General features: G+C 47.8%; 1 protein-coding gene across 1 annotated transcript in view; it reads right to left on the bottom strand.

Moving 5' to 3' along the window:
* LOC144770625 (myeloperoxidase-like) overlaps positions 1-26,418 on the bottom strand; it is a 209,658-nt gene that overhangs the window by 148,414 nt on the left and 34,826 nt on the right. Inside the window, exons 3-4 of the mRNA XM_078655311.1 lie at positions 19,712-19,814; positions 3,075-3,250 (exon numbers count right to left, since the gene is read on the bottom strand). Of these exons, the coding sequence (XP_078511437.1) occupies positions 3,075-3,250; positions 19,712-19,814 (279 nt within the window). The remainder of the gene's footprint in view (positions 1-3,074; positions 3,251-19,711; positions 19,815-26,418) is intronic.

The raw sequence follows: 26,418 nt of genomic DNA, 5'->3' as shown, positions 1-26,418 counted from the left end.
AAAGGACTAGGTGCTGTGTTTTCGCAAAAGAATAAGGAAGGAAAAGAAGTGATCATTGCACATGCTTCAAGGGCACTTACTCCTACTGAGGAAAAGTATTCCACAATAGAAAGGGAGACTTTAGCGTGCATTTGGGCTCTGGAACATTTCAGAGTATTTGTCTGGGGTAAGGAATGCACTCTTAGGAGTGATCATAAACCGTTAGTACGGCTACTTACTACAGAAGGCATGTTAAGAGCTTCAGCCCGAATTGCACGCATGTCCATGCGTTTGCAGGATTTTATTTATAATATACAATACTTACCGGGAAGAGAAAATGTTTCTGCAGATTTTTTGTCTAGGATGCCCTTACCCATTCAAGAGGATTTACATAATGAATGGGACAATTTCCAGATTGCCATGATACATGATGAGGGTCCCATTTCTATTGATCAGACTTTGTGGAAAGAGAAATTTGAGGGTGATGAAATTTTAAAAAATGTTGCAAGTTATATAGTTAGTAATTGGCCTGAAAAGAAGGGTTTGAGTCCAGAATTGAGAAGCTTCTGGGAAGTAAGGTCGGAACTTTCATGTTGCGGGAATATCATTAAAAGAGGTGAGCGCATTGTACCACCAGTGGGTGTGAGGAAAATTATAGTTTCACAGGGTCATGAAGGTCATAGTGGCATGGTTAGAACCAAGCAACAGGTTAAACATTTATTTTGGTGGCCAGGGATGGACATGTTTATTGAAAGGTTGGTCAGAAATTGTGTGATATGTGCCAATTCTGATAAGTCCTTAGTTACTTTGAAACCCAATATGGGTACACATAGTATTCCAAATAATCCGTGGGAAACCATTGCTATAGACATTATGGGTCCCATTGGCTGCGAATCCAAGTATGTTATAACAGCTATTGACATTTTCTCAAAATGGCCCATAATCAAAATTGTCCAGAAGATAGATACTGATTCGGTTTTGTGTTTCCTAGATAAAGTTTTTATTGAAGAAGGGTTACCAGCAAAGATAATATCGGACAATGGTGTACAATTTATCTCCAAGAAAGCTAATGATTACTTTTCAAGACTTGGCATTGTTCACTCTACTACTTCTTTATATAATCCCAGTGGGAATGGGGTTATAGAGAGATTCAATAGGGTCCTGAAAGGGGCCATACAGATCACTAGTAATGATGACAAAACATGGGAAGTAGAGATTTTTAAGAAGGTGTGGATGTACAGGACAACCACGAACTCAATGACGGGTTATTCTCCTTTTGAGATAATGAGAGGAAGAGTTCCTAGGACAAAGGTGAATCCCTCGTGGTTGATGAAATCCACTCCTTCCGATGTGGATTTGAGTATAGTCAAGGAAAACCTTATTCGCACTCATTGCTCAAACAAAAAATACTTTGATGAGAAACGTGGTTCAAAAAAAGATCCCAAGGTAGAAGTAGGCATGATGGTAAAGGTCAAGAAACCATGGAAGGTAAAAAAAGGTGAGAGTTCATTTATGGGTCCTTTTGAAGTTTCAGAAGTCTTGAAAAACTCTGTGAGATTATCCAATAATAAGGTTTGGAATCTGGGTAGGATTGCTGTCCTCAAAGCTGACAAGGATGTTTACTGTAAAGAAGTTATTCCTGAACATTCTGATTTTTCCTTTTTGGATGAGGATTCTTGCACTGCAGATGTTTTACCTTGCTGTTCAAGTAATTGCCTTATCAACCAGGATACTGCACCTACAGTAACTCCCTGTCATGATAGCAATGTTTCCTTACCTAAAAGAGTCACTAAGAAACCGAAGTGGTTGTCTGATTTTGTTGCTTTCATTATCAGAAAAATATAATTCACTGTGTTTTTTTTTCCTCTTTTTCTCATAAGGGAGGAAGGTGTGTTGTGTTGTGCGCGAGTCAGCGCGAGTACATGCTTGATGCGAGATTTCCCTTGTACATTCATCACGTGGACTCGCGCCGACTCGTGCTATTGTTTTTATTCAATTTGGCCTCGAGTGATATTATTGTTCAATTGTGCATCACTCGAGACCATTCTCAGTTGGTAGCTTTTGTACTGTATGCTCTAACTGTATCCAAGTCAGTTACTGGTGATCGACTCAGAGACCGGAGCTGTATACAGGGAGTGCTTCATTTGTAAGAATAAACTCATTTCTACAACTTCTATTTGTTGGTATTTACTCAACACTAACACGTTTCCTGTCAGTGGTAAAGGAGCCCGCTTTTCATAAAAGATGTGTTTCATTGCTGTTACTCGTTTCAGATTCACCCTCTGTTTATATACTTTATAAAATATAGGACCAGATGTAAGTAGGCAAATACCAGTCGGTAACGGCCGAAATTCGGTAATTTCGTCCGTTACCGACCGGTATTTGGAAAATGAGATGTAGGTGGGCATTTTACTGATTTGGTAATTTACCGAATCAGTATTTTAAGGAATCGGTAAATTACCGATTCCTTAAAAAACCGAATCGGTAAATTACCGATTTTGCTATGTAGGGAGCACTCAAATGAGTGCTTTTCCCCTTTTAGGATTCGGTATTTACCACCAACTACAAGTTGGTGGTAAATAATGAAAACCTTTGAAAAATCATTTTTTTTGCTTTTCCAACAGTGCCATGTTGCAGACATACATGCCCTTAGGGCATGTATGTCTGCAACCTGTGCACCCATACACAAGTGAGGGGGTCAAAGTGACACCCTGCCACCCTTCAATGTTTCCCCCTTTTACCGAATCGATAAATACCGATTCGGTAATTGGCATTCATTCCTATGGGCACTCCAGGCCCATAGGAATGAATGGCAATTACTGAATAGGTATTTACCGATTTGGTAATTACCGAAACTTTCCGAATCAGTAATTTTTTCGGTAAAATTACCTACATCCCATTTGCCTGTTCTTAAATACCGAATCGGTATGATTCGGTATTTAAGAATCGGTAATCTGGGATTACCTACATCGGGCCCATAGCCTTTTCCTGCGTTTTATTGTGTTGGTAAATGGTTCCATCAAGTTACTTGAAACAGTTGACTGCATGAAGGGAACTGTTGAAATACAGACACCGAAAGCTTTAATCAACAGTACCTGTTAAATTGAAGTTTTCACAGTTGAAGGCATCCAGCTTGGTACCAAGGAGACTAATAATTTTTTCTCTTTTCTCAGCGGCTCTGAGGGCATTTCTTGTATTGCCTGTGGCCTGACGGAAAAATGCCATGAGTTCAAATGGCGAGAAAGACCTGGCTCTCAGGAGCTGCTTGAAGCTGAAACAAAACGTATTTGCTCATCTTTAATTCCACTGTCAACAAGTAGGTGCATTACAAATCTCAATGTTTAAAGGAAAAAGTCAACAATAAATACGGTAAGAAAGTGCCCCTTTTTGACACGGTCACCCACACTGTTTGCCCTAGTATTGATGCTTTATGACTGAGGTGGCATTGAGTCCCTGCTAATCAGGCTCCAGTTTCAGTGATCTTTCCCTCAAAACAAGGTAAATGTTCAATGTTACCACATTTGGCAATGACTGTAGCACTCCTGTAAGTCCCTGGTAAATGGTACCTCTGGTACCCAGGGCATGGGTACTAAAGAGGGTCTTTAAGGGCTGCAGCATGTATTATGCCACACTAAGGGACCCAAACAAAAACTACATACAGACTGCCATTACAGGCCGCGTGAAATAGTGCAAACTATTCTTGAAAAAATGACCTGGCACACTATGCCATGCACACTGCATATACTATATGTAAGTCAACCGAACTGCAAGCCTTAGTGCCCTAGGGCAGGGTGCCTTTTATTATGTGTGAGGACATATCTGCATATGCAGATATGCCGCTGAGGTGTCTGATTCCATTCCCATGAAATTACAAGTGATCAGGAAGCCATTTTAAGCATATTTACTGAACACTGGTCATTACGAGTTACCAGCTACATAATTGCTTCACTGAAAATAATGGTGTTTGGTACTAAACACCTGGTCTTAATAAATCCACATGGATGCCAGTGTTGGATTTATTATGACATGCACCCGGAGGGCACCTTAGAGGTACCCCTGAAACCTGCCAGTCGTTTAGTGTGCTGGCTGACTGGACTCTTCCAGTCTGCCACCACAGACAAGTATTTAACCCCCTGCCCAGGAAAGCCCTCACTCTCAGAGTCAGAAACAATTCCTACTGTGGCAGGAGGTGTTTACACCCCCTTCTGCAGGATGGCTAGTAAATTAGCAATAGCATGTCAGGGCTAGAGGCTTCAAAGCTAGAGGCTTTGATATGCAACAAGGGCTTCCCCCAGACCTGGAGAACGCCACCCCCTGGGGCCCATTTGGCACCAGAGCTTGTGGAAAATTAGACAGTCAGAAGGCATGACACACTTACAGCCCAGGGACATCATTAAGGTGGGCCACCTTAAGTGGACAGCTAAAGAAGGGTTTCGCCATTTTGAATTAATTGAAATTAGGAACTCTGGGTCAGGATTATGCCCATTCTCCACAGGAAGTGGTCATACAAGGGGTGTAGTCCCATTGGCCACTATATTACACTCTACTTAGCACCCCTAAATTCAGTATTTAGGTATCCCCCTGACACCAGGAACTCAGATTTGCCTACCTGGTAACCAAAATTGCAGCCTACCCTAACCCTTGGCGGACTGTCCAGTACTTTGATAGCCAAGCAGCATCTCCCTTGGGTGGAGGAGCCACTCCCCTAGAGCTGCAGGCATTGACCGCACTTTTCTTGTACATCAACTTGCTGACCATCGGATCCACAGAGGGAACATCACACCAGGAAGAGGGCACTATGGTTCCAGGAGCTAAAGTCCATCTCCCTGCCAAGTTTGGAGACGCCAGGCCCTCCATGAGCCGCACAGCACTAATACCATGGATATCAGAGCACATGCCGTAACCAAGGCTTGTTGCGTGCCAAGCCTGGACACCACCGACGTCAACCCACAACCTGCCAATAAGGGATTCAGGACCCATGAGAGCCTCACCGAGAGTGGCCATGCAGTCTTGTTTTCTTCCCCTCACCAGGTCAATTCAAGAAGAGAGAGGCTTTGACTCAAGAGACCTGCTGGCTAAAATACCTCTGCACTCGAGACCCACAGCCCATGTTCAAGTAACCCTATGGTGAACCCTTGTCCCAGAAACCCTCAAGAGCCAAGCCCACCATTGGGTTCCACTGGACTTGTCCCCAATACCCCATGTGCAGCCTTTCTTTTTCAGGTACTTGACCATACACGTTAACGTGAAGAGCTTGGGGCTTGGGAGCGACCTATAACCCTGCTCGCAGGCAGGTCGCTCCCCACGCTGCTGCACGGCTCTGCCTGCATTGTTTTTGCCTAATCTTGTATTTTTCCCCTGTGCCTAACTTACTTTCTTGCCCAGACTTGTCTTTATTCCCCTGTGCCTGTACTTGCTTTCTTGCCCAGACTTGTTTTTATTCCCCTGTGGCTCTACTTGCTTTCTTGCCCAGACTTGTTTTTATTCCCCTGTGCCGAACTTGCTTTCTTGCCCAGACTTGTTTTTATTCCTCTGTGCCTGTACTTGTTTTCTTGCCTAAACTTGTTTTTCTTTCCTGTGCCCAGTTCTCCAGCGGCCCCCCGTTTTTCCCGCCGCTGCGTCCCCACCCACCTGCAATCCCATTCGCCGCCCCGCTCCCGCCTCCCAGCTGCTCCTCCCTACCACATCCCCTCATATGGAAGCCGCTACGTAGCCGGGCAGCGACCGCGCTAAGCGGGAACGCCGCTGGCGCACCTAAGGCAAGCCCGTCTGTGCCCATCCGTGACTGGACCACACCCAGCGCCAGGACCCCTGGACACCACGAACGCCACGACGCCCGACACCGCTACGATGCCAGAACCCTCCACGCACTCAACACCGGACGATCACACACCTGCTTCCTGGCCGCCCTGAAGCACACCCATGGAGCTTTCACCTGCCGGAACTGCAGCTTCACAAGCATCCGCCCCACCATGCTGCCGACCAGGAAAGAACCCAACCACCTCAGATGCATCCTTCTCAACACCCGCTCCGCCCGAAAACATGCCGTTGAACTCTGGGACCGACTCGACTGAACATCCCCAGACGTCGCCTTCCTGACGGAGACCTGGCTGAACCCCGCCTCGGCACCCGACATAGCCATAGCCGTCCCGGAAGGCTACAAGATCACCCGCAAGGACCTCACCAACAGAGCGGGAGGAGGTATCGCCATCGTCCACAGGAACACTCTCAGAGTCTCGACCAACACCGACGACACCCTCAGCACCGCCGAACACCTGCACTTCCAGATCCACACTGATCCCAACACCACCCTCAGAGGAACCCTCATCTACAGACCGCCCGGACCCCGGCCACAGTTCAGCGGCTCCATCGCCGACTTCATCAGCACACATGCCCTCGCCTCCACGGACTACATCCTCCTCGGGGACCTGAACTTCCACCTCGGGAACAATGACGACACCAACTCCACCACCCTGATCGACAACCTAGCCAACCTCTGACTCAGACAACTCGTCACAGCACCCACCCACTCAGCCGGTCACACGCTTGACCCCATCTTCTCCGCAAGCCCCCACGTCTCCTTCAACCATACCACTGAACTCCACTGGACTGACCACCGCTGCATCCACTTCACCTTCAAGAAACCCACCACGCACCACCGCACCCAACAGATGCCTCACCGCTGCTGGAGCAAAGTCATCAAAGACCAGCTAACCACCACCCTTGCCCAGAGCCCACCCACCGACCATACCGACCCCGACACCGCCGCCCGCAACCTCAGACAGTGGATCAATGCCTGCGCCAACACCCTCGCCCCGATCAAGAAACCCTCCAACAATCATACCAACAAGAAAGCCAGCTGGTTCACAGAAGACCTCCGGGCCTCCAAGCAAACCTGCCGAAAGCTGGAGAAGATCCGGCTCTGTGAACGAACACCGGACAGCCACGCCGCCCACAAGAATGCCACCCGCAGACACCATCACCTCATCAGGTCCGCCAAAAGGGCCTCCTTTAAAGACCGCCTAGACAACAACGAGCACAACTCTCCAACCCCAGCTCCAACACCAATGACGTCCCACCCTCGCAAGACCTGTGCGACTCACTGGCCACCTTCTTCCACCGCAAGATCACAGACATCCACGACAGTTTCAACACCATGACTGCCTAGACAACCACTGAGACCTCCGCCCCCGTGACCACCATCCGCACCAACCGCCTGTTCCACTGGACCAACATCAACGCGATGACACCATCAAGATCATGAACACCATCCACTCCGGATCTCCGTCAGATCCATGCCCACACCACATCTTCAATGAAGCCAGCACATCCATAGCACCCCATCTCCGGAAAGTCATCAACACCTCCTTAAAGACAGCAACCTTCCCGGAGATCTGGAAGCATGCCGAGATCAACGCCTTACTCAAGAAACCCAAGGCGGACGCCAAGGACCTCAAGAACTTCCGGCCCATCTCCCTGCTCCCGTTCCCGGCAAAGGTCATCGAGAAGACCGTCAACGAACAACTGACCCACTACCTCGAGGAGAACAACATCCTGGACCCTTCCTAATCCGGGTTCCGCAGCAACCACAGCACAGAGACTGCCCTCATCGCCGCCACCGATGACATCAAGTCCCTGCTGGACAACGGAGAAACGGCGGCCCTCATCCTCTTGGACCTGTCAGCCGCCTTCGACACAGTCTGTCACCACACTACGAACACGCCTCCACAACGCTGGGATCCAATAGAAGGCCCTGGACTGGACCACCTCCTTCCTCTCTGGCAGAACACAGAGCGTCCGCCTTCCCCCCTTCCGCTCCGAAGCCACCGAGATCATCTGGGTCGTACCCCAGGGCTCATCCCTCAGCCCAACCCTGTTTAACATCTACATGGCACCGCTCGCCCACGTCGCCCGTCGGAACGACCTCAACATCCTCTCCTACGCCGATGACATCCAGCTATTACTCTCCCTCACCAAGGACCCCCACACCGCCAAAACCAACCTTCACGAAGGAATGACGGCCTTGGCTGAATGGATGAGGAACAGCCGACTGAAGCTGAACTCGGACAAGACGGAGGTCCTCATCCTCAGATCCAACCCTTTGGCCTGGGACGACTCCTGGTAGCCGACCGCACTGGGAACCGCTCCAACACCCACCGACCACGCACGCAACCTAGGGGTCATCCTCGACTCCACCCTCTCCATAACTAAACAGGTCAACGCCGTCTCCTCCTCCTGCTTCAGCACCCTCCGCATGCTCGGTAGGATCTACAAGTGGAGCCCCACTGAAATGAGAAGAACAGTCACCCAGGCCCTTGTCAGCAGCAGGTTGGACTATGGAAACGCCCTCTATGCAGGAGCCTCGGCCAAACTCCTGAGACGGCTCCAACGCATCCAGAACGCCTCTGCACGCCTGATCATCGACATCCCTCGCCGCAGCCACATCACACCCCACCTGAGAGACCTGCACTGGCTCCTGGTCAACAAGAGGATAACCTACAAGCTCCTCACCCACGCACACAAGGCACTCCACAACACCGGACCAACGAACCTCAACAGACGACTCAGCTTCTACACCCCCACCCGCCAGCTCCGCTCCGCCGACCTTGCCCTCGCTACAGTCCCCCGCTTCTGAAGACCGACCTCAGGCAGCAGATCGTTCTCCCACCTCGCCGCCAAGACCTGGAACACCCTCCCCATCCACCTACGGCAGACCCAAGACCTGCTGACCTTCAGAAAACTCCTCAAGACCTGGCTTTTCGAGCAGTAGCAGCATTCCCCACCTCAGCGCCTTGAGACCCTCACGGGTGAGTAGTGCGCTTTACAAATGATATGATTGATTGATTGATTGATTGATTGATTGTGGCCACCAACGCGACCAGCACGTTTGCAACCGGACACACTAGGGCAGGTAAAACCGAACTGCTGGTGGTTTCTTGGACCTTGGCCCCTGAGCACCTTAAGTCCCAAAAGGTACCCTAAAGAACTGCTTGCAAGTAACTGTATGCAGTGTACATTTCTCCCATAGGATAACATTACTGTAATCGAGGCTTTTATCTCAAAAACCATTATTCAAGTATTTTATTGTATTATTTCAAAAATCCATTACTCCGAAAGTACTTACCTGATTCGAATGATCTTTGTGTCTAGAAATATGTGCTATTGTTCTAAATTGGAATCAGATTTCATATTGAGTGTGTCTCATTTATTGACTGTGTGTACAACAAATGCTTAACACTCTACTCTGATAAGTCTAAACTGTTCGACCACACTACCACAAATAGAGCACTTACAATTATCAAAGTAAGCCCTGCAAACCAAATAAGGGTCCTCTGGATTATTTGTATGGTGTGCCCCTTCATTGTTAAACAACTTAAATGTACAGCTTTCTACAAATACTTTACGTTTCCCAAGTATTGGTTTACACAATGATGCTTCACAGCAAGAGAAATGAGAATAAGAGTACATTTTTAAGCAGCATGTTGCTTGCTGTATATAAACATTTAGAAAAATATGTTATGTCTATTGTGTGATGCACAAATATTCAAATGTTACAGATACATCATACGAGGGCTAGTATGCTACCGCCCAAAGCCACATCAATGTACTTCATGAAATGGTTGGTACTTCCTCTCTCATCAGTGTTGGACTGGGGCAGAAAATAGGCCCGGGCACCATCATAAAAGTGACCCCCCTTAGCGAATCAGATATTTATAAAAGTGAGCCACATTTCAAAATCATGGAAGTTTAGAACTTGTGAAGACACGCTGCGTAGATGTTTTGCAAGGTATGGGATACTCTAAAGGGTTCATTACGATGGCGTTCCGACCGCCATCTCAGCAGTAATCTTACCGCTTGACAGGTAGTCAGAGGTCCCACTTGCCAGATCAGGATGCAACTGCTGTGTAGACGGTCAGAAACATCCCTTTTTCTGTTGAGACTTAAGCTGTGGCCCAGAAAAGGGCTGCAGCACAACCCACAGTAGTTAAAGTGATGTTTTTAGACATCCATGCACTGTGTGCCAGGCACCCTCTGGTGCCTGGCACACAGTGCATGGATGTTTGAGGGGGCACCACATCTGCTCCCCTGGCTCCTTAGAAGAGGCCCACAGGGAATGGCATTCATGCTAGGGGAGTCCAAAGTCACTTTCTGACAGCCGTTTCATGGCGGTCGGACTGCCACGAAATGCATCCTAATCTGACATCCTAATCCCTATGGTGGTACATCCACGGGCACAGCCTTCATTGTAGGGATTAGGCTCATTGAGCCTGTCGAAGGTGGTGGTCTCTTCCTCCACCTGATGCGCCCTGACCGCCGGCATCATAATCGGGTGGTCGGACCGCTCAACATCGTAATTGGGCCCTAAGTGTTTGTGATTGTTTAATGTAATGTTTGTGGTGATGCTAAGGAAATCAACAGTAAACACCAGTGCACCACACCATAACACACCAAACCAGCCACAAAACAGGCCCACAAACTCATTAGTCAGATAAGCCCTACAGGCACTGCCAGATTGCACCAATGGGTGAATCCGACCTTTCTTCTCTTTAGGACTTATAATGTGCATGTGCATCCTTATATTACAAGTACTGAAGCTATACAAGTGTTTCACATTCCATTACAAAAGGTAGTTTTCAAATTAGCTGCACTGCCTTGCACCAAAGGAAAAATATAGCGCTGCTCCATATCTACAAAGATTGCCCTGCTCCAGGTGTCATCCCATGTGCTGGCACAAAAACAGTCTGCCATTTGCTGCTCACAACCACTCACCATGGCACAAAGGTGAATGTGTGTGTTTATTAGAGGGTTTGAACTGAAGGCATACTCTCCCAGTAAATCAAATCAAATCAAATCAAATATCTTTTTTCGGTTTCATATTACATAAAGCCAAAAAAAGCACAATATGAAAACCGGGATAACAATAAAATGCTACAATGTGTACAATAACGAGGGAATGTCTGTGCAAGTTCATTATTCGAGTAATATGTACAGGTGGGAACTAATCCCAAACTCCGGTTATGTTAAAATAAATCATCTAAAACCAGTACGTAAAAGCCAATGACTGGGTCTGCGCCCTGATAAAAATATGCATACCTGATTCCAAGGTGTTAGTAAGGGATAAGCCAACTAATCACAGCTTTCCCTAAGCTTGATGGCAGATTTAAAAAAGTTTAAGACATAAAATACGGTGTTACCCATCAACATCTGTAAAAATGTAAAGGCAGGGCGAACTTGTTTGAAATTGGTTTGTTTCAAGATGGGAGCCGCAGGACGGAAAGGATTGCCCTCTATTGTTGCCTCTTGGGTAAGTAAGGAGTAAATGAAACAGATCAAACCGGAACCTGGTCAGAAGGAATCCATCATAAGAGTTCACGAAACCAAGTATATAAGGCTCAGCCTTCTCAGTGGACCATACTATAACAAAACAGCGAACACTTGGGTTCATGAGCTCCCCCACCTCCCTTAATATAGTCTGACGAGTATTAAACGCCGTCTTGAGAAAGGGTATTTCTGCCTTTCGATTCCCAGTACTCTCCCAGTACGAATACCTATGAGTAGGCAGTCTCAGCAGATTTTCAAGCATTGGCCGTTTGATGTTCATTGCACCATACATTCAACGTGTTATTTTGTTTTTTGAGAATTTAACACATATTCCCTTCTTTGTACCTGCCTTAAGAAGGCATTTGTTTTGAAGCAAAGCCTGGTCTACACCAAAACCTATGGGTGTTTGTGCTAATCTGCCCCAGTAATGCCAGCTTATTTCAAATTGGTGTAGAGTAAATAGGTTTTTTTGCACTGTGAAAATTGCACCTTTACAGCACAAAACATATTTTGCACTGAAAAGTTAACAGCATGTGCCACCTAGGGTCACTGCAGAGTCGACACAAATGCGTAGTAAATCTGGGCCTATGGGGGGTGCTAGAGGGCGCACTGCGGAATGGCTGCCTTGTAATGCAGCTCCACCGGACGGACTAAATAACGGATGACAACAGCGCAGCGACGCAATGATTTCGATTACAAAGACAGATCCTGCTGTCGGAATGCATGGTGCCACTTCTGCTAAGTGTGAAAGGCGGTAATACGGGCCAAATCGGCACCAAACAGCGTCGGAAACTGCCGCCTGTACTACACTCTATGCGGGTAAGATGGCGACTGCCCCGAGATAGCTGACGCGGCCTCACACGCCACACATATTGATATGAGGCTAGATATGAGCGTGAAATAGCATGGATGGCACACTGCACGGAGTGATGAATCATTGCTGTTACGAACGTTAAGTGCCTATATTTGCCGATAAGCGGTCACTAAAAGCGATGGAGGAGTGGGGAAACATTGCACCAAGATGGCGGCTGCCGCGTAATACATAACATCAACTCCAAACGCTGTGAATACCGACACAAGACTTCGATCGGACCTGTTACACTACCACAACCACGCAATATTGTATGTCATATGCCCATCTCTGCAAGCTTATACTACGCCCCAACACAGCGCAGCACTCACCAAACGCGAGGGGATAAGGGTACTACATCAAGATGGCGGTGACCGCGAACGCGGAAAAAACGGTGAAAAAGCGCGGCTGAAAGAACACCTACACAATACGATGCAATCTGCTATGTGGCCAGCTCTCTGAAAGGTGCCTACACTGGGACCCGCTGACGCCGACAAAATCAAGTACCATGCGGATGGCTCTCACCATATGACAGGACCACGGGCATGCTCACTGTTTGGCACTACAGCAAAACTGAGAGGACATAACACACGAGAGTTCCCACGCACACTACTGCGGTATGTCCTATGATATGTGTAATGCACAACAATGCCGTAAGTAGCACAGAGTTACAGCATCGTGAGGCCAATACTGCGACTACACTCCACGCGTCCTAGAGTATGTGGGTCTCCTGATATGATCATAATGTGCTCCTAGCTATAAGCCTGTCTGATCTACATTAAATGACTGTGTTGCATTAGTTACCAACTCTGTCTGGGGCCTGTATTCTGCATCTAATTGGTGATACTCTCCGGTGGAGCACAGGGCGTGGCGTGTGTCGGGTGTGGCACGACCACGCCACCTCCGCTGGAGGTTTCAGGTCCATCTCACAACAAAGCCGTTTCCGGCGCCATCTCTCCACGACCTAGTCCCACGTTGCGGTGCCATTGTTGAACTGTGCAGGAAGGTCCGGACCTAACAACTACCTTACTGCCTCGACTAACTGGCGCAAACACACAGACTAAAAATGGGGAAGCCAGATCGGCAGCAATCTAAACTAACCTTTGAACAACGCAGGCCGACTAGAGGCCCAACATCACATTCGGACACGGAAACTGATGCGGAGCAAGCCTCGCCCAATGGCATGGAGTCTATGCTGAGAGCCATCCAGACAAGTCTTCAGGACATCCATGGCAAATTAGACCATCTCACCACCCGCATGGACACAATGGCGACCAAGGTGGACCGACATGGCGAGAGACTGGACGATGCTGAAACTCGGATCTCTGTGGTGGAGGACGAGGCAACGCGAGTACTTCCAAATGCACCGGCTTCGAGAAAATATAGGAGGTGATCAGATCCAAGGCAGAGGATTTGGAAGCCAGGACACGCCGCAACAACATCCGAATAGCAGGCAAGCCGGAATCGACAAATATTGGCAACATGGAAGCTTACGTGGAGGAAATGTGTCTCGCTCTGTTTGGTAAGGAGAAAATGTCCCCAGTCTTTATTGTGGCGAGAGCTCATCGATCACTGGCACCACGTCCACCGCCAGGCGCTCCACCCAGACCGATAGTAGCTCGCATCTTAAATTATCAAGACCGCGATGTAATTTTGAGAATGGCGAGGGAGCAGAAAGACATTCACTACCAGAATAACCGGCTCAAATTCTAACCTGACTACACACAGGCTGTACAGCAGCCTCGCAAAGAATTTAATGGCGCCAAGGCGAAGCTGCGCGACCTACATATTGAATACGCAATGCTCTACCCGGTGCGCTTGAAGGTCACCTGGGATGGAAAATCGACACTGCTTCTCTCACCTAAGGCAGCAAATGACTTCATAAAGAAGATTAATAATCACCGCAAAGAGAGTAAGCGACAGACCCAATCTCAAGATGAAGACTGAATGGTCACAGCGGGGATGCTACGCCCTCATGACACTTGGTGGGGAGGAGCGACTGAACAGTAGGTACTGCGCCTCTTCCTTCACTCAGTACCGGGGGCTCTGATGCAGGGGCGGCGCTGGAGTTGGTAAGTCTAACATGTACATTCTTATTAGTTGGCAACGGACACAGCTGCCCTGCATCTGTGGCCTCTGGGCCGTTTTGGTGGTGTGATACACGTGGCACTACCTTTGAACTACAGAACTGTGCACGCCTCTCCCCGGCCACTGAGGGCGGTTTCGACCACAGGTGTGGGTTGGGAGTTACACGGCTTCTGCATGCCGCGAGCGGGAGGACTGTGAGAGCAGGATGATGGCATTGCTGAGCACATGATTCTGTCTTGTGTGTAGACGCTACAGAGAACAGTGCATGCATTTGCACTAGATGTACACATACGGAAAAGGTGTTTTCATTGAAGGGTGGCGAACATTGTGAAGATGCGGAAGAGACACTTGGTAGTAATGTGACGATATCGTTCCGCTGGGGACCACAGAGCCAGCTATGTGGGCACTTTACAAGTGATAATTCATGTCTTCATGCCCTAAATGGCATAACTTGTCTTTATATTGCAGAAGAGGACGGGGAGATGTGCTACGCATGATTACTACACATTTTTCTTATCGTGCATCCATATACTAGTCCCAACATGCACCTACCTGTTATGGCTATGTTGTTAATTAACGGTGCTAACTATAGGCCGGCCCCCAGCGCACCTGTTTCCTTTAGTGCTACTTGCACCTCCTCTCCGGTTTAAAACTGATGACACGTTACCGAGCGAGTCATGCTGTAGGGTGCGGGAAGGGTTACCTTGCTGGCCGGGTACTATGGTATTGGTGGCCTATCTACATTGCACAGATAATTCCTCATACTGTAACATATGATGTACTAATTTGGTTGCTAATAGAAAGTTTTGTTCGTCCACATCCGCTAGTTCGGATGGAGATGTGCAGTCCAGGTGGACCCCCCCATGGGTGATCCCCTCGAATGTTCTATGCAATTGGGATGTTTACTTAGGGTATGGCATCAGCAGGATTGGGCTGCTGTTGTGGGTGGGGGGTGGGACATGAGGGATGATGTTTTAGTTCATGGATCAGACTGCTTAGGAAGCACTGCCTACCTCCGGCCGGGATATGCCTACTGCTTGCTTTATTCTGCCTTAATGTATTATCTGTTGTTCCTCACAGGGGGGTATTGTCTAGTTCAAACAGGGAACGCTCACAGAGTACACAGACGGGCCTAATGGCTACCTCTAAATTGACTACACCATCGTTAAACTTCCTCACCTGGAACATCAGGGGCTATACTAATCCGAGAAAGATACGGCAGATCTTCGCATGCCTGGATAGATGGCACATTGACATTGTTATGTTCCAGGAAACACACGAAAATCCACACTCACATGCACAGGTGGGACGGAGATGAGCGGAATCGATACACTGCTCCAAGTACTCATCTTACTCTAGAGGGGTCTCCATACTAGTGAAGAAAGGTACAAATTTCAAAATTGACTCGGCGACTCTAGACGAGACTGGCCGCTACATAATACTGAGAGGTAGACTACGAGGTAGGTCACTGACACTTTTTAGCACATACGGTCCCAACACAGACACCCCTGACTTTTTTCATGAGCTGGGGCTGCAGCTAAACTCTGAGACTGATCAACTATTGCTTTGGGGGGGTGACTTAAATGTCGCCTTAGATGATAGTGTGGACAGATCAGGCAACACGACAGAGCACCACACGCAAGCAAGGGCCACATTGCAAGATGTTATGATAGATCTAGATATAAAAGACCTATGGAGAGCGCGTCATCCGGGTGTTAAGGAAGCGACACACACGTCAGCAGCTAATAGCAGCTCATCGCGTATTGATTACTAGTTGGGCTCGGATGAAGTATTACGGTGGACGCAAGCAATCAAACACATGCTCAAAACTCTTTCAGATCACAACCCCGTTAAACTGTCCTTACAAATTCCCAATTATACGCCACCACCATACAGCTGGAGGTTCAATGCCGCAGCGCTAACTGACTCCCTCTATGCGGATACCATAGCAAAGGCAACTAAGGAGTATTTTCAACTGAATGAAGACTCGACAGAGGACGCTGGCCTCTTATGGGAAGCATTTAAAGCCACGATACGTGGTGTTTGCATTAGCACGACTGCGGGGATATTACGAGACACTAGAGCGCAGCTGACACGTTGCGAGTCCAAACTAAGCATGCTAGAACGTCAATATGAACGAACACCACAACCATCGATACTTAGTGAAATCAGAAACACACTCACGGAGCATCAGGCTTTCGCAGCCGATGAGATTAAATACTTAAGTAAGAGACCCATAGCCAGGGCATACGGGGAGGGAGGTCGTCCTGGGCGAGTACTGGCATCTAAAATCTGTACTGGCCGTAAAACACACACTGTAACACAGATCACTGGGGACGACGATGTTACACATACGGATCAGATGGGAATACTGCAGAGCTTTGTCCACAACTATAGAGAATTGTATACACCACGACCGGTAGCCACACAACGTGCCACACTAAGTTATCTAGAAGACATTGCCATAGCTTGGCTGTCCGACTCCCAAAGACAATATCTGTCTCTGCCGATAACGGTAGAGGAGGTAACGGAAGTGATCCAGTCATTGCCAAACGGAAAAGCCCCAGGCCCAGACGGATTCACTTGTGAATTCTACAAAACGTATAAAGATATACTGGCGCCTCGTTTGATTGCAATGTTTGGTGCTGCCCATGAGGATCAGATACTCCCAGCTACACTGCGTGAGGCAATGATAAATGCTCTTCTTAAACCTGACAAAGACCCTGACAGATGCAATTCTTATCGCCCCTTGTCTCTGTTAAATGTGGACTCGAAAATATTCGCTAAAACCCTCGCTATGCGACTGCAACCACTGATGGTAAATCTGGTCCTCCCGGATCAATCAGGGTTTATACCCTCTAGAAACACCGCACACAATACCAGGACGCTCTTTGCGGTCTCCCACTACCTGAGCCCAACCACGAAAGCTGTAGCGGTTATGCTGGACGCCGCAAAGGCGTTCGATTCCATTGAATGGTCCTACCTCATCACGATACTTCACAGAATGGGATTCCCCCTAATTTTCATTCAATGGATCCGGTTATTATACACGCAACCCACGGCTAGGGTTAAGATCAATGGCTATGTATCGGAGGCCTTCGCTATAGGAAGAGGGACAAGGCAGGGCTGCCCCCTGTCCCCTCTCTTATTTGCCCTGGCCCTGGAACCCCTGGCCTGTATAGTGCGGCAGCAACGCCATCATCTGGCGCTCCAATTCCCGGGTAGACCCCTACATATCTCCCTATATGCGGATGATATGTTGCTGTATGTCCGCGACCCCGCACAAAACCTGGACTCCCTCTTACGCGCATACATTAAATTTGGTGGATATTCGGGACTACAAATAAACTTGGACAAATCCTCTATATTCCCACTGACTGACACTACCCTACCACACCCGGTTGAATACCCATTGGAGTGGCAGACAGACCCAATATGTTACCTGGGTATATGGTTCCATAGGGACCCGGAATTAGTCATACGGACGAACTATGGCAGGGCAATAGACACACTAGAAGAAAAAGTCAAGAGATGGATTCAGCTCCCATTATCACTGGCTGACAGAATAGCGATCGTAAAGATGGTAGTGCTTCCTAAACTTCTTTACCTCTTCAATAATATCCCCATCCAACCACCAAGGGAAGTTTTCAAGCGATTGACCACATTGGTGTTGAAGCTGATATGGACGGGTAAGCAAGCGCGTATTACCTTAGCTATGTTGATACTACCTTATGACAAAGGTGGGTGGGCAGTACCTGACTTCTTGCTATATTACTTATGTGCCCAGGCCCAATACGCTGCACACTGGTACCACAGAACTCCGTATTTGACACATGTAGCTGTTGAGGAGGGTGACGCGGAACAGGTCACACTGGACGCCATCATCACACACAACAGACCCCCACTCCATAGCAATGACATCAATACGATTGACACCACAAACGCTGCATGGAAACGATTGGGTCAGCTGATGCACAAACTACCCCTATATGCTCCTGCATTGCCACTACACCATCATCCGAATCTGTGGGTCTCGGCTGAAGCTATCGGAATGGGTCTCCTAAAACAGGTGGGGATAGTCTCCATGGGTGACTTATTTAAAGACGGGGTATTCATCACGGAACAAGACCTGGCCTATATACAAAACCCAACGCTATTGTTTCGCTTTACATTCCACAGGCTAAAGGGGGCGATCAAACAGCATTACCCAACCTTTCCTAATGAACCGTTAACTTTGGATACATTGCAATTCCTCCTAACGAATCCCAACAACACGCACTTGGTTTCACGGCTCTACAAACGGGCACAGGCTGAAATAGGCTGTAGAGCGACCAGGGCTCAGGATAGATGGAACGCAGTACTAGAGGCTCCCCTCACAGAAAAAAATTGGGAGATAGCCTGCACTCTGACCAAAATGCTTATGCCTAATGGCAATTTGCGTATAATACATTTTAAATACCTGCACCAAGCATATTACACACCACTCCAACTGCATAGGTATGGTCTACGTGACGAGGCACGATGCAAGCGCTGTGGTTACAGCCAAGCAGACTTCATTCATTTAGCATGGCATTGTGCGGGGATACAGACCTACTGGACCGAGGTTGTGGCTAAATTGTCCGAAATGGTGGGAGTTACTATTGTATGTACAATTCGCTGTTGCCTACTGGGGCTACTGGGAAATGTGAAGGCAACGAAACGTAGGTTCTGCGCAGTGGCCTTGCTGTTGGCTAAGCGTAGAATCTCCATATGCTGGGAGAGTACTAGGGTACCATTGGTCAAGCAGTGGCTGAAAGACATGGCGCACTGCCAGGACACGCTCCGGACCTATGAAGAATCACTGCCGGCCAGATCCAGACATAAGGACTATTGGGTGTACCTTACCACCTACTTGAATGCACATGTCGATGATTGAGTGGTTTTGACCGTCTGTTATTTAAACTGACATCCCGCTATTATTGACATGCGAAGGCACCACATGTTTCTTAACGCTTTAATGTCGGTTGGGTGAGGAGTGCGGTAGTGGAATGATCCAGTTATGGTTTAAAAATGTAATACAGTACATAAAACAAAATCTGAGACCAAATGTTACTGTTAACGCGGCCGGCCCACGGTGGTTGCAGGCGAATTGCTGTGTATTTTATATAATTGAAATGCAATTCCGTTTGGTGACATTACTTTAACGAATTGACACGCTGCCGGCCCACGTAGGGTTGTAGGCACCAAGCCGTGTAACATTGACATGCTATATCAATAAAGGTCTTGGAATCAAAAAAAATAATAATCTGGGCCTATGAGTTTCTGCGCTATGACCGTCAGTTGATTCTGTTGGTCTTTGTTTGCCTATACTCTTCTATCATTTGACTCTCCCTCCTCTGGGTGTTGACAGTGTTCTCAATATGAAGTACCATCCACAAATTCATACACAATCTGGATTCCTGATAGAAAGATTTCCGTAAACTAATGACTTACCTGGAGCGAGTCTCGGTGAATGCATGGTCCACTGATTCCTTAGCTTGTTTCGCTAGTCTCAGAAGGGATGAAGCATCTATTTCATCCAGCAAGGGATGACCATCTTTAAAGGGAGATAAGAAGTTTCAGAATGTCAGAGGACGACTGGTAGTAGAAGACGATATAAATACTAACACATTCATGGCATCAAGTAGATAGCACCTTACGTGAGGGATACTGCAAGTTACTGAGCAGATTGTTGACCATGCAGAGGATCAAGTTTCTTTAAAATATCAACACATGTCAATGTGATTTACAACATCTTACATATAGTACGAGGTATTTCATTCCACATAGTATATGACTATACATGCCATCGCCATACTCCTAATTCTCTTCTATGCCACTGCTCTCACAAAAAGCATTCTCCAGTTACTATTAGGTCAAATATTATTTACTAATGTATGTATGTATTTACTGATTATTTTGTGGCTTTGTAGAGTTTTTACATGACTCAAGGGGACATAGCAAGAATAAATGTAGAACAAATGTAGACTAAATCAATAAAAAAAAAATGCTGTCTAAAATGTGTGGTAATCTGTAGATAGATTTTTGTTTTCTGTGAAATTGGCCGGCAGCAGGCACCACAACTGAACTGTAGTACGTTATTACAGTACAAAAGCTATGTCAGTCTCATATTACAGGCAGGTGAGCAGTGGGATCACAATTAAACTCCTATTCATGGTTGGCAAAATATAAAATTTTGCAAAGTCAGGAAACACTGCACGCTCGCCACATTTCCATTTGATGTGCAGCTGCAGCAGTTCACCAAATAATTTACTGCAGCCAGATGCCCTCCTGAGTAAGCATGAGCGCAAAATCCGCTCCGATCGCGGATTTTGCGGATTTTCGGCAAATCCGCGATCCGCGAACTCTCGCGGATTTGCCGAAAATCCGCAATCCGCGATCGGAGCGGATTTTGCGGTCAAAAGTTCAAGCGCGCCTCATTAACGATGGCGCCGGCAAGCTGCCAGCGCCCATCCTGCAATTGTTACTTAATTAGCTTCAACAGGAAGCTCTAACAGATAAGATACAGCAGGGGCTCGAGCGCCTGCTTTATTTTAGCAGTTGGAGCTTCCTGTTGAAGCTAATTAAGTAACTTTTGCAGGATGGCGATGGCGCTGGCAGCTTGCCGGCGCCATCGTAAATTACTTCAACAGTGATGTGTCTTCTTGAATAAATATGAAGGGCAGGGTTCATTCGGGCACGACGGTCCTGGCACAATTAAATAATAAATCTGCTGCTCTGATCGGTCTCTGACCTTTTATACACACAAGAGGCATGCTCGCATGGACGCCCCGTCCGTTTGGCCCCGCCCACACACTCGAGGTGTGCACCGTCTTCCCGCCATTTACCCACTATGATGGACATTTCACTCAAGGGACCCCTGCGCACTTCGGCGCGATTGCATAGTGACACACACTTGGTCGCTGGAACTAGTTGAAGCGCAAATGCAGTGACTCATTCAGCAGCCCAAAAAAAAAACGGGAGGCTGGGCATCTTTGACTTTCACGAGCGCAACCCCCGTGCTGTTCCTGTGACCAGGGGCTTCTGTCTCTTAATCTGCTGCTCTGATCGGTCTGTCACCTTTTAGACACACAAGAGGCATGTGCGCTCGCGTGGAAGCCCCGTCCGTTTGGCCCCGCCCACACGCTCGAGGAAGCCCCGCCCCCAAATCCGCAAATCCGCTGAATCCGCGGATTTTGCGGATCCACGATCCGTGAATCCGCTGGATCCGCGAATCGTGGATCCGCAAAATCCGCCCATGCTTACTCCTGAGGGTATCTTGTTGCAAACATTTCTGGACAGCCATTTCATTGCACTTGCCATAGGCCCAGGTGGGCTGCGGGACTTGAAAGTCACTTCCTGAACATTTGTCAATTTCCCCAGCTCCCGGAGATTAAGTGCCGCTGGTATGGGAAGGGTTTATGGAGAGAAAGGAAGAGAGGAGGGAGGTAGAGAGAAAGTGATAGGAGAGGTAGAAGGGAGAGAGGAGACAAGGAGGGAAATAGAAAGGATGGATGCATAGATGGATGGATGGAAATATAGAGGTAGCATAAAGAAATGAAGGGATCACATGCGGTTTGAACATTTTTGCCAGGGCTGTTTTTGGTATTCCAGTTTGGCCATGGTTGCAAATAGCTAAAGCTGTGCGTCAAAGGGATAATCTTGTCTGTCTAGTGGGGAAAAAAATATCACTAGCATTAATACTGACAACCCAGAGCTGCAATGGGTAATCAGCCACAGCTTGGCACCTGCATATTGGTGATTCCCCTGCTGAGTTCCGCACCTTGCAGGGCAGAACTTCTGGTGGTGGTGCAATATGGCATCTTCCCAACGTGAATACACGTCTTGCTATTGTGTCTTGCCAACTACTAACTACAACCAAGAAAATAGTACCTATCACAATGTACCTCACGCATTGCAATGCAAGGACTCTTGGACATTAAAAGGTGCACCTATATAGTCAACAGCAGGACTCTGAGAGAGAAATGCCCCTCTGGATGGGACAAGATATGATTGGCGAAGTCTCAAGCCAATGTTCAATGAGGCTGAGCCAATGGTTGCAGAATATATATTTGTGGTACAGGTAGAGACTCTACAGTAGGATTAATAGACATCAGCATATCAGAAACTATCGGTGGGAATAAATCCAACTCGGATAAATGTGATCAATGACCTCATACATGTTAGCAGGGAAAGCTGAACAAAATAGAAGTGATTCAAAAGGTTCCTAAATTTGAATTTGAATTTAAAAACATTTGTAAAGCGCTCATGTACTAAACAGTTTCTTGGCGCTGGGAGCTACAGTGGTAAAAACAGGCAAACAGAGGAACGTGGCTAACCAGTAAACGCTTGCTGGAACAGAAAGGTTTTTAAGGCCCTGCGGTATTCCATATAAGACGATAGGAGTCTTATTGAAGGGGGAAGGGCATTCCAGAAGGTGGGGGCCAAAACTGAAAATTTCTGACCACCAACTCTTTTCTTCTTAAAGCGTGGTACTGCCAGCAGGCCCAAAGAAGAGGAACGGAGAGCTCTCGGCGGGCAGTAATTTGTAACGGCAGAGTTGATAAATGCCGGGGCAGTGCCCGCTCGGGCTTGAAATGTGAGGCATCCCAATTTAAACAGTGCCCGCTGCTTAATAGGGAGCCAGTGAAGGGCTTTTAAAAGGGGGGTGGAGTGATGTGACTTAGCCAGGCCATAAACCAGGCGGGCTGCCTGGTTCTGGACCAGCTGGAGACGATGAAGGGCATATGCGGGAGCACCATTGAAAACGATGTTCCCGTAGTCGATTTTTGACAGTACCATGGCCATTACGATCAATTTGAGGGCAGAAACAGAAAAAAACGGGAGATTTTCCTAATAGTCCGTAGGGAAAAAAAGCAAGAGGAAACAACTGAACTGATATGTGAGTGGAGAGTGAGTTGATGATTAAGGATAATGCCCAGCGTTTTAACTGAAGGGGAGGGAGTAGGGGGAGTGCCTAAAGATGAGGGCCAAAAAAGAGGTGACCAAGGATTTGCGACCCCGCCCGTCAGAACCAGCTCCGTTTTGTCCTTATTTAATTTAAGGTGGTTTGTATTCATCCAATCACGGATGAATAACATCACGGACTGGAAGCTGGTTTGACCTGGCGAGGCCGGGGACAGGTCAAAAATAAGTTGGAGGTCGTCGGCATAATTATACACCGCAACCTCCATGTGCTGCAAAGCAAAAATGAGAGGGAAAATGTATAAATTAAAAAGTAAAGGGGAGAGGGAAGAGCCCTGAGGGACCCCGCACGTGATTTCACGAGAAGGAGCAGCAAATTCTGCCAGATGGACAGCCTGGGAACGATCAGACAGGAAGGACTCCAACCAGGCCAAGAGGGGGCCCTCGATGCCCGCCAGCCTGACACGGCGTAAGAGAATGGAATGGTCCACCGTGTCAAAGGCGGCGGACAGGTCTAATAATACGAGGGCCTGGGGTACGTTGGAGTCCAATCCCTCCCTGAGTCGGTCCAGAACTGAAATGACCACCTTCTCTGTGGAATGGCGGGGGCGGAAGCCCGCTTGGCAGGGGGCAAGATAGTTACTATCCTCGATGAAAGAACTTAAGACCTGCGTAAGATGGGACTCGGCAATCTTCCCCAGGAAAGGGAGGAGGGAGATTGGTCGGTAATTAGCCGGGACACCGGGGTCTGCCCCGGGTTTTTTCAATATAGGGATGATAGTAGCAGCCTTGAAAGAAAGCGGAACAATGCCCTGTTCAAATGATTTGTTCAACAGGGTAAGGGCAGGGGAAGGACAGTCTAAAAAGATCTGGCTTAGTATGTGAGCTGGACAGACATCAGCAGGGGAACCAGATTTCACCCGTCTAAGAAGAGGGGGAAGTGAGTCCAAAGTCAAAGGGGGAATGTGGGCTAAGGACTGACTATTGATGGGAATAGAGCCCTCGCAAAAAGAAGGTGAAGGAGAGGGAATGTTTGCCTTAATGATAGCCACTTTGTCTACAAAGAACTCATTAAGAGAGTTACATAAGATCTGTGAGGGAGGGATTTTTGACTGAGTCCTGTCGGAAGCCGCCAGCTCATGGACCATCGCGAAAATCTCTCGAGGCTGATTCTCAGCTGCCAGAATGCGTCCAGTGTAATATTCTTTTTTTGCGGCTACAATATCTCGTTTGTATTCAGACAGGACTAGGACATAGCGCTGCCTGGCTAGTGGACAGTAGGCATGACGCCAGGCGCGTTCGGCTTGCCGCACTGTGAGTTTCTTGGCTTTTAGAGCTGGACCAAACCACTTATTAGCGTTGTGAACACGGTTAATGGTTACCCGTTTGAGGGGGGCTATATGATCACAAGTTGTAACAAGCCAATCATCTAGTGTGGCAGCATGAGAATGTAAAGTCAAACCCTCAAAGGTCGGAAGGGAAGAACGGAGTGAGCTGCACAAGGCGGAGATGTCGACTCGACTCCAGTAGCATCATTTGACATGCTCTACCGTTAGGCAGCGCTCGTTTTCATTTGTGATTGACATGCTCATTAAGTTAGGTTTCACTACAATATGCTTTGTCCTACCCTGTCCGATCTTTCTTTGAATCTACATATTTTGTTTAACCCTGGGCAAAGCACTACGCTACGCTCGCGTAGTTTGCGAAGTTTGCGCAGCTTCGCACTACGGGAACTGCACGTAGCACAGTGCAAACATGCGTAGCGTAGCTTAGCGTAGTGCAGCGGTAATTTTTTGCTTGCTTGAGGTCCTCAATGTCAAGTTGGCAACCGCGAGCAAGCAAAATGACATCCTCGCAAGACTTTTTCCTTTTTCGCGATCAGCAACATCAAGTTGTCGATCACGAGCATGGAAAATAACCATCCCGAGCAAGATTATCAACGCGGGGAGGTCAGATTTCTCATTGCGAGTGGTCGCGCATGGTCGCGCATGCTCACGACCGCTCGCGATGAGAAACTACCAGTCCGCGTTGAGAAAGCTGCAGCTCGAGTAAAAATCTACTCGAGCGGCAGAAAAGTACAGCTTGCACTGTGCAAGATGCCATTTTCAATGATTGCACAGTGCCGGATGCTTGTCCGCACTGTGCAATCATTGAAAACAACATCTTGCACAGTGCGAACATGCTACTACGCAGTTCGCGTAGTGCTACGTGCTACGCGTAGCTCGCATAGTGCGAAGTGCACTTTGCGTAGCTACGCGTGTGAGAAGTTAGCCTGACATATGATGTCCACTAGTTCTAGTGGGCACCTTGCACCAGTCTAATCAACCCATATTGATGGTGGTTGTAAAGTCAACCTTATAGAATGCTATCCTAATGGTAGCGTGGACCAGCAGTCATCAGGCTAAGACTTCAGTAGGCGATGTTAAGCAAGTTGTTTTACCAATTATAATCCCTTGAGTATCAAATGAAAGCACATCACACAAGGTATATGTCAGATATATATGTATTTATTCTAAACACAACCCCTCTGCACTCTTTATGAGGCCAGAGGTAAAAGAACAATACAAGTTACTCAATTAGCATACGATAAGTTGCACAGTATAAGTTTTGCCCTAGGGGCCTCACAAACCGTATACTAAAATAGTGGTATAAGAACCACGTGAGAGTTAGAAAGCTGGCCTGGGGCCTGTGGAATCGCTGGGGCTACTCTAAACAACGGTTACGAAGTAGGAGGCCCACGGGAGACGCGTGCAGTGTCTAAACACAGACGCGGGTTACCATTGACTTTCTATGGGAAACAAACAAGTTACAAATTTACAGTTTAAGGATACTTCCGGATGGACTACGATGAAACCGTTTTAGGCTTAGACACTAGGAGGGCCAATACCCTCGAGACTACCAGAGTACTCATGTTACCTCACCCACGGAAGCCGAGTGCATAGGTGTCTTTTGGTGTCGGGCTTCGTCGTAGATTTCAATGGAGAGCTGCAAAGAAGTGCTGCAGGCGACCAGAGGAAAAGTGTCCGGGTGGATCCAAGGGTGGATAGAAGCTCTGAAGAACCTGAAAGCAGAAGGGACAGAGTCTGGGTCACTTGCCAGTGACCAGGATGGAAACAGGAAAGAACCAGGCAATGTTGAGTGATTTCAGGTGAAAAGGTGAAGCTTGTCTCTTCAGCCACGAGGTCCAGGAGGTGTCGATGACAACCAGGAGCTGGATTCAAGCTGTTTCACAAAGG

The sequence above is a fragment of the Lissotriton helveticus genome, chromosome 7 (genome assembly GCF_964261635.1).
Source record: "Lissotriton helveticus chromosome 7, aLisHel1.1, whole genome shotgun sequence".
Taxonomy (NCBI): domain Eukaryota; kingdom Metazoa; phylum Chordata; class Amphibia; order Caudata; family Salamandridae; genus Lissotriton; species Lissotriton helveticus.
The sequence above is the reverse complement of the archived record's forward strand: the minus strand, read 5'-3'. Positions and strand labels throughout refer to the sequence as shown.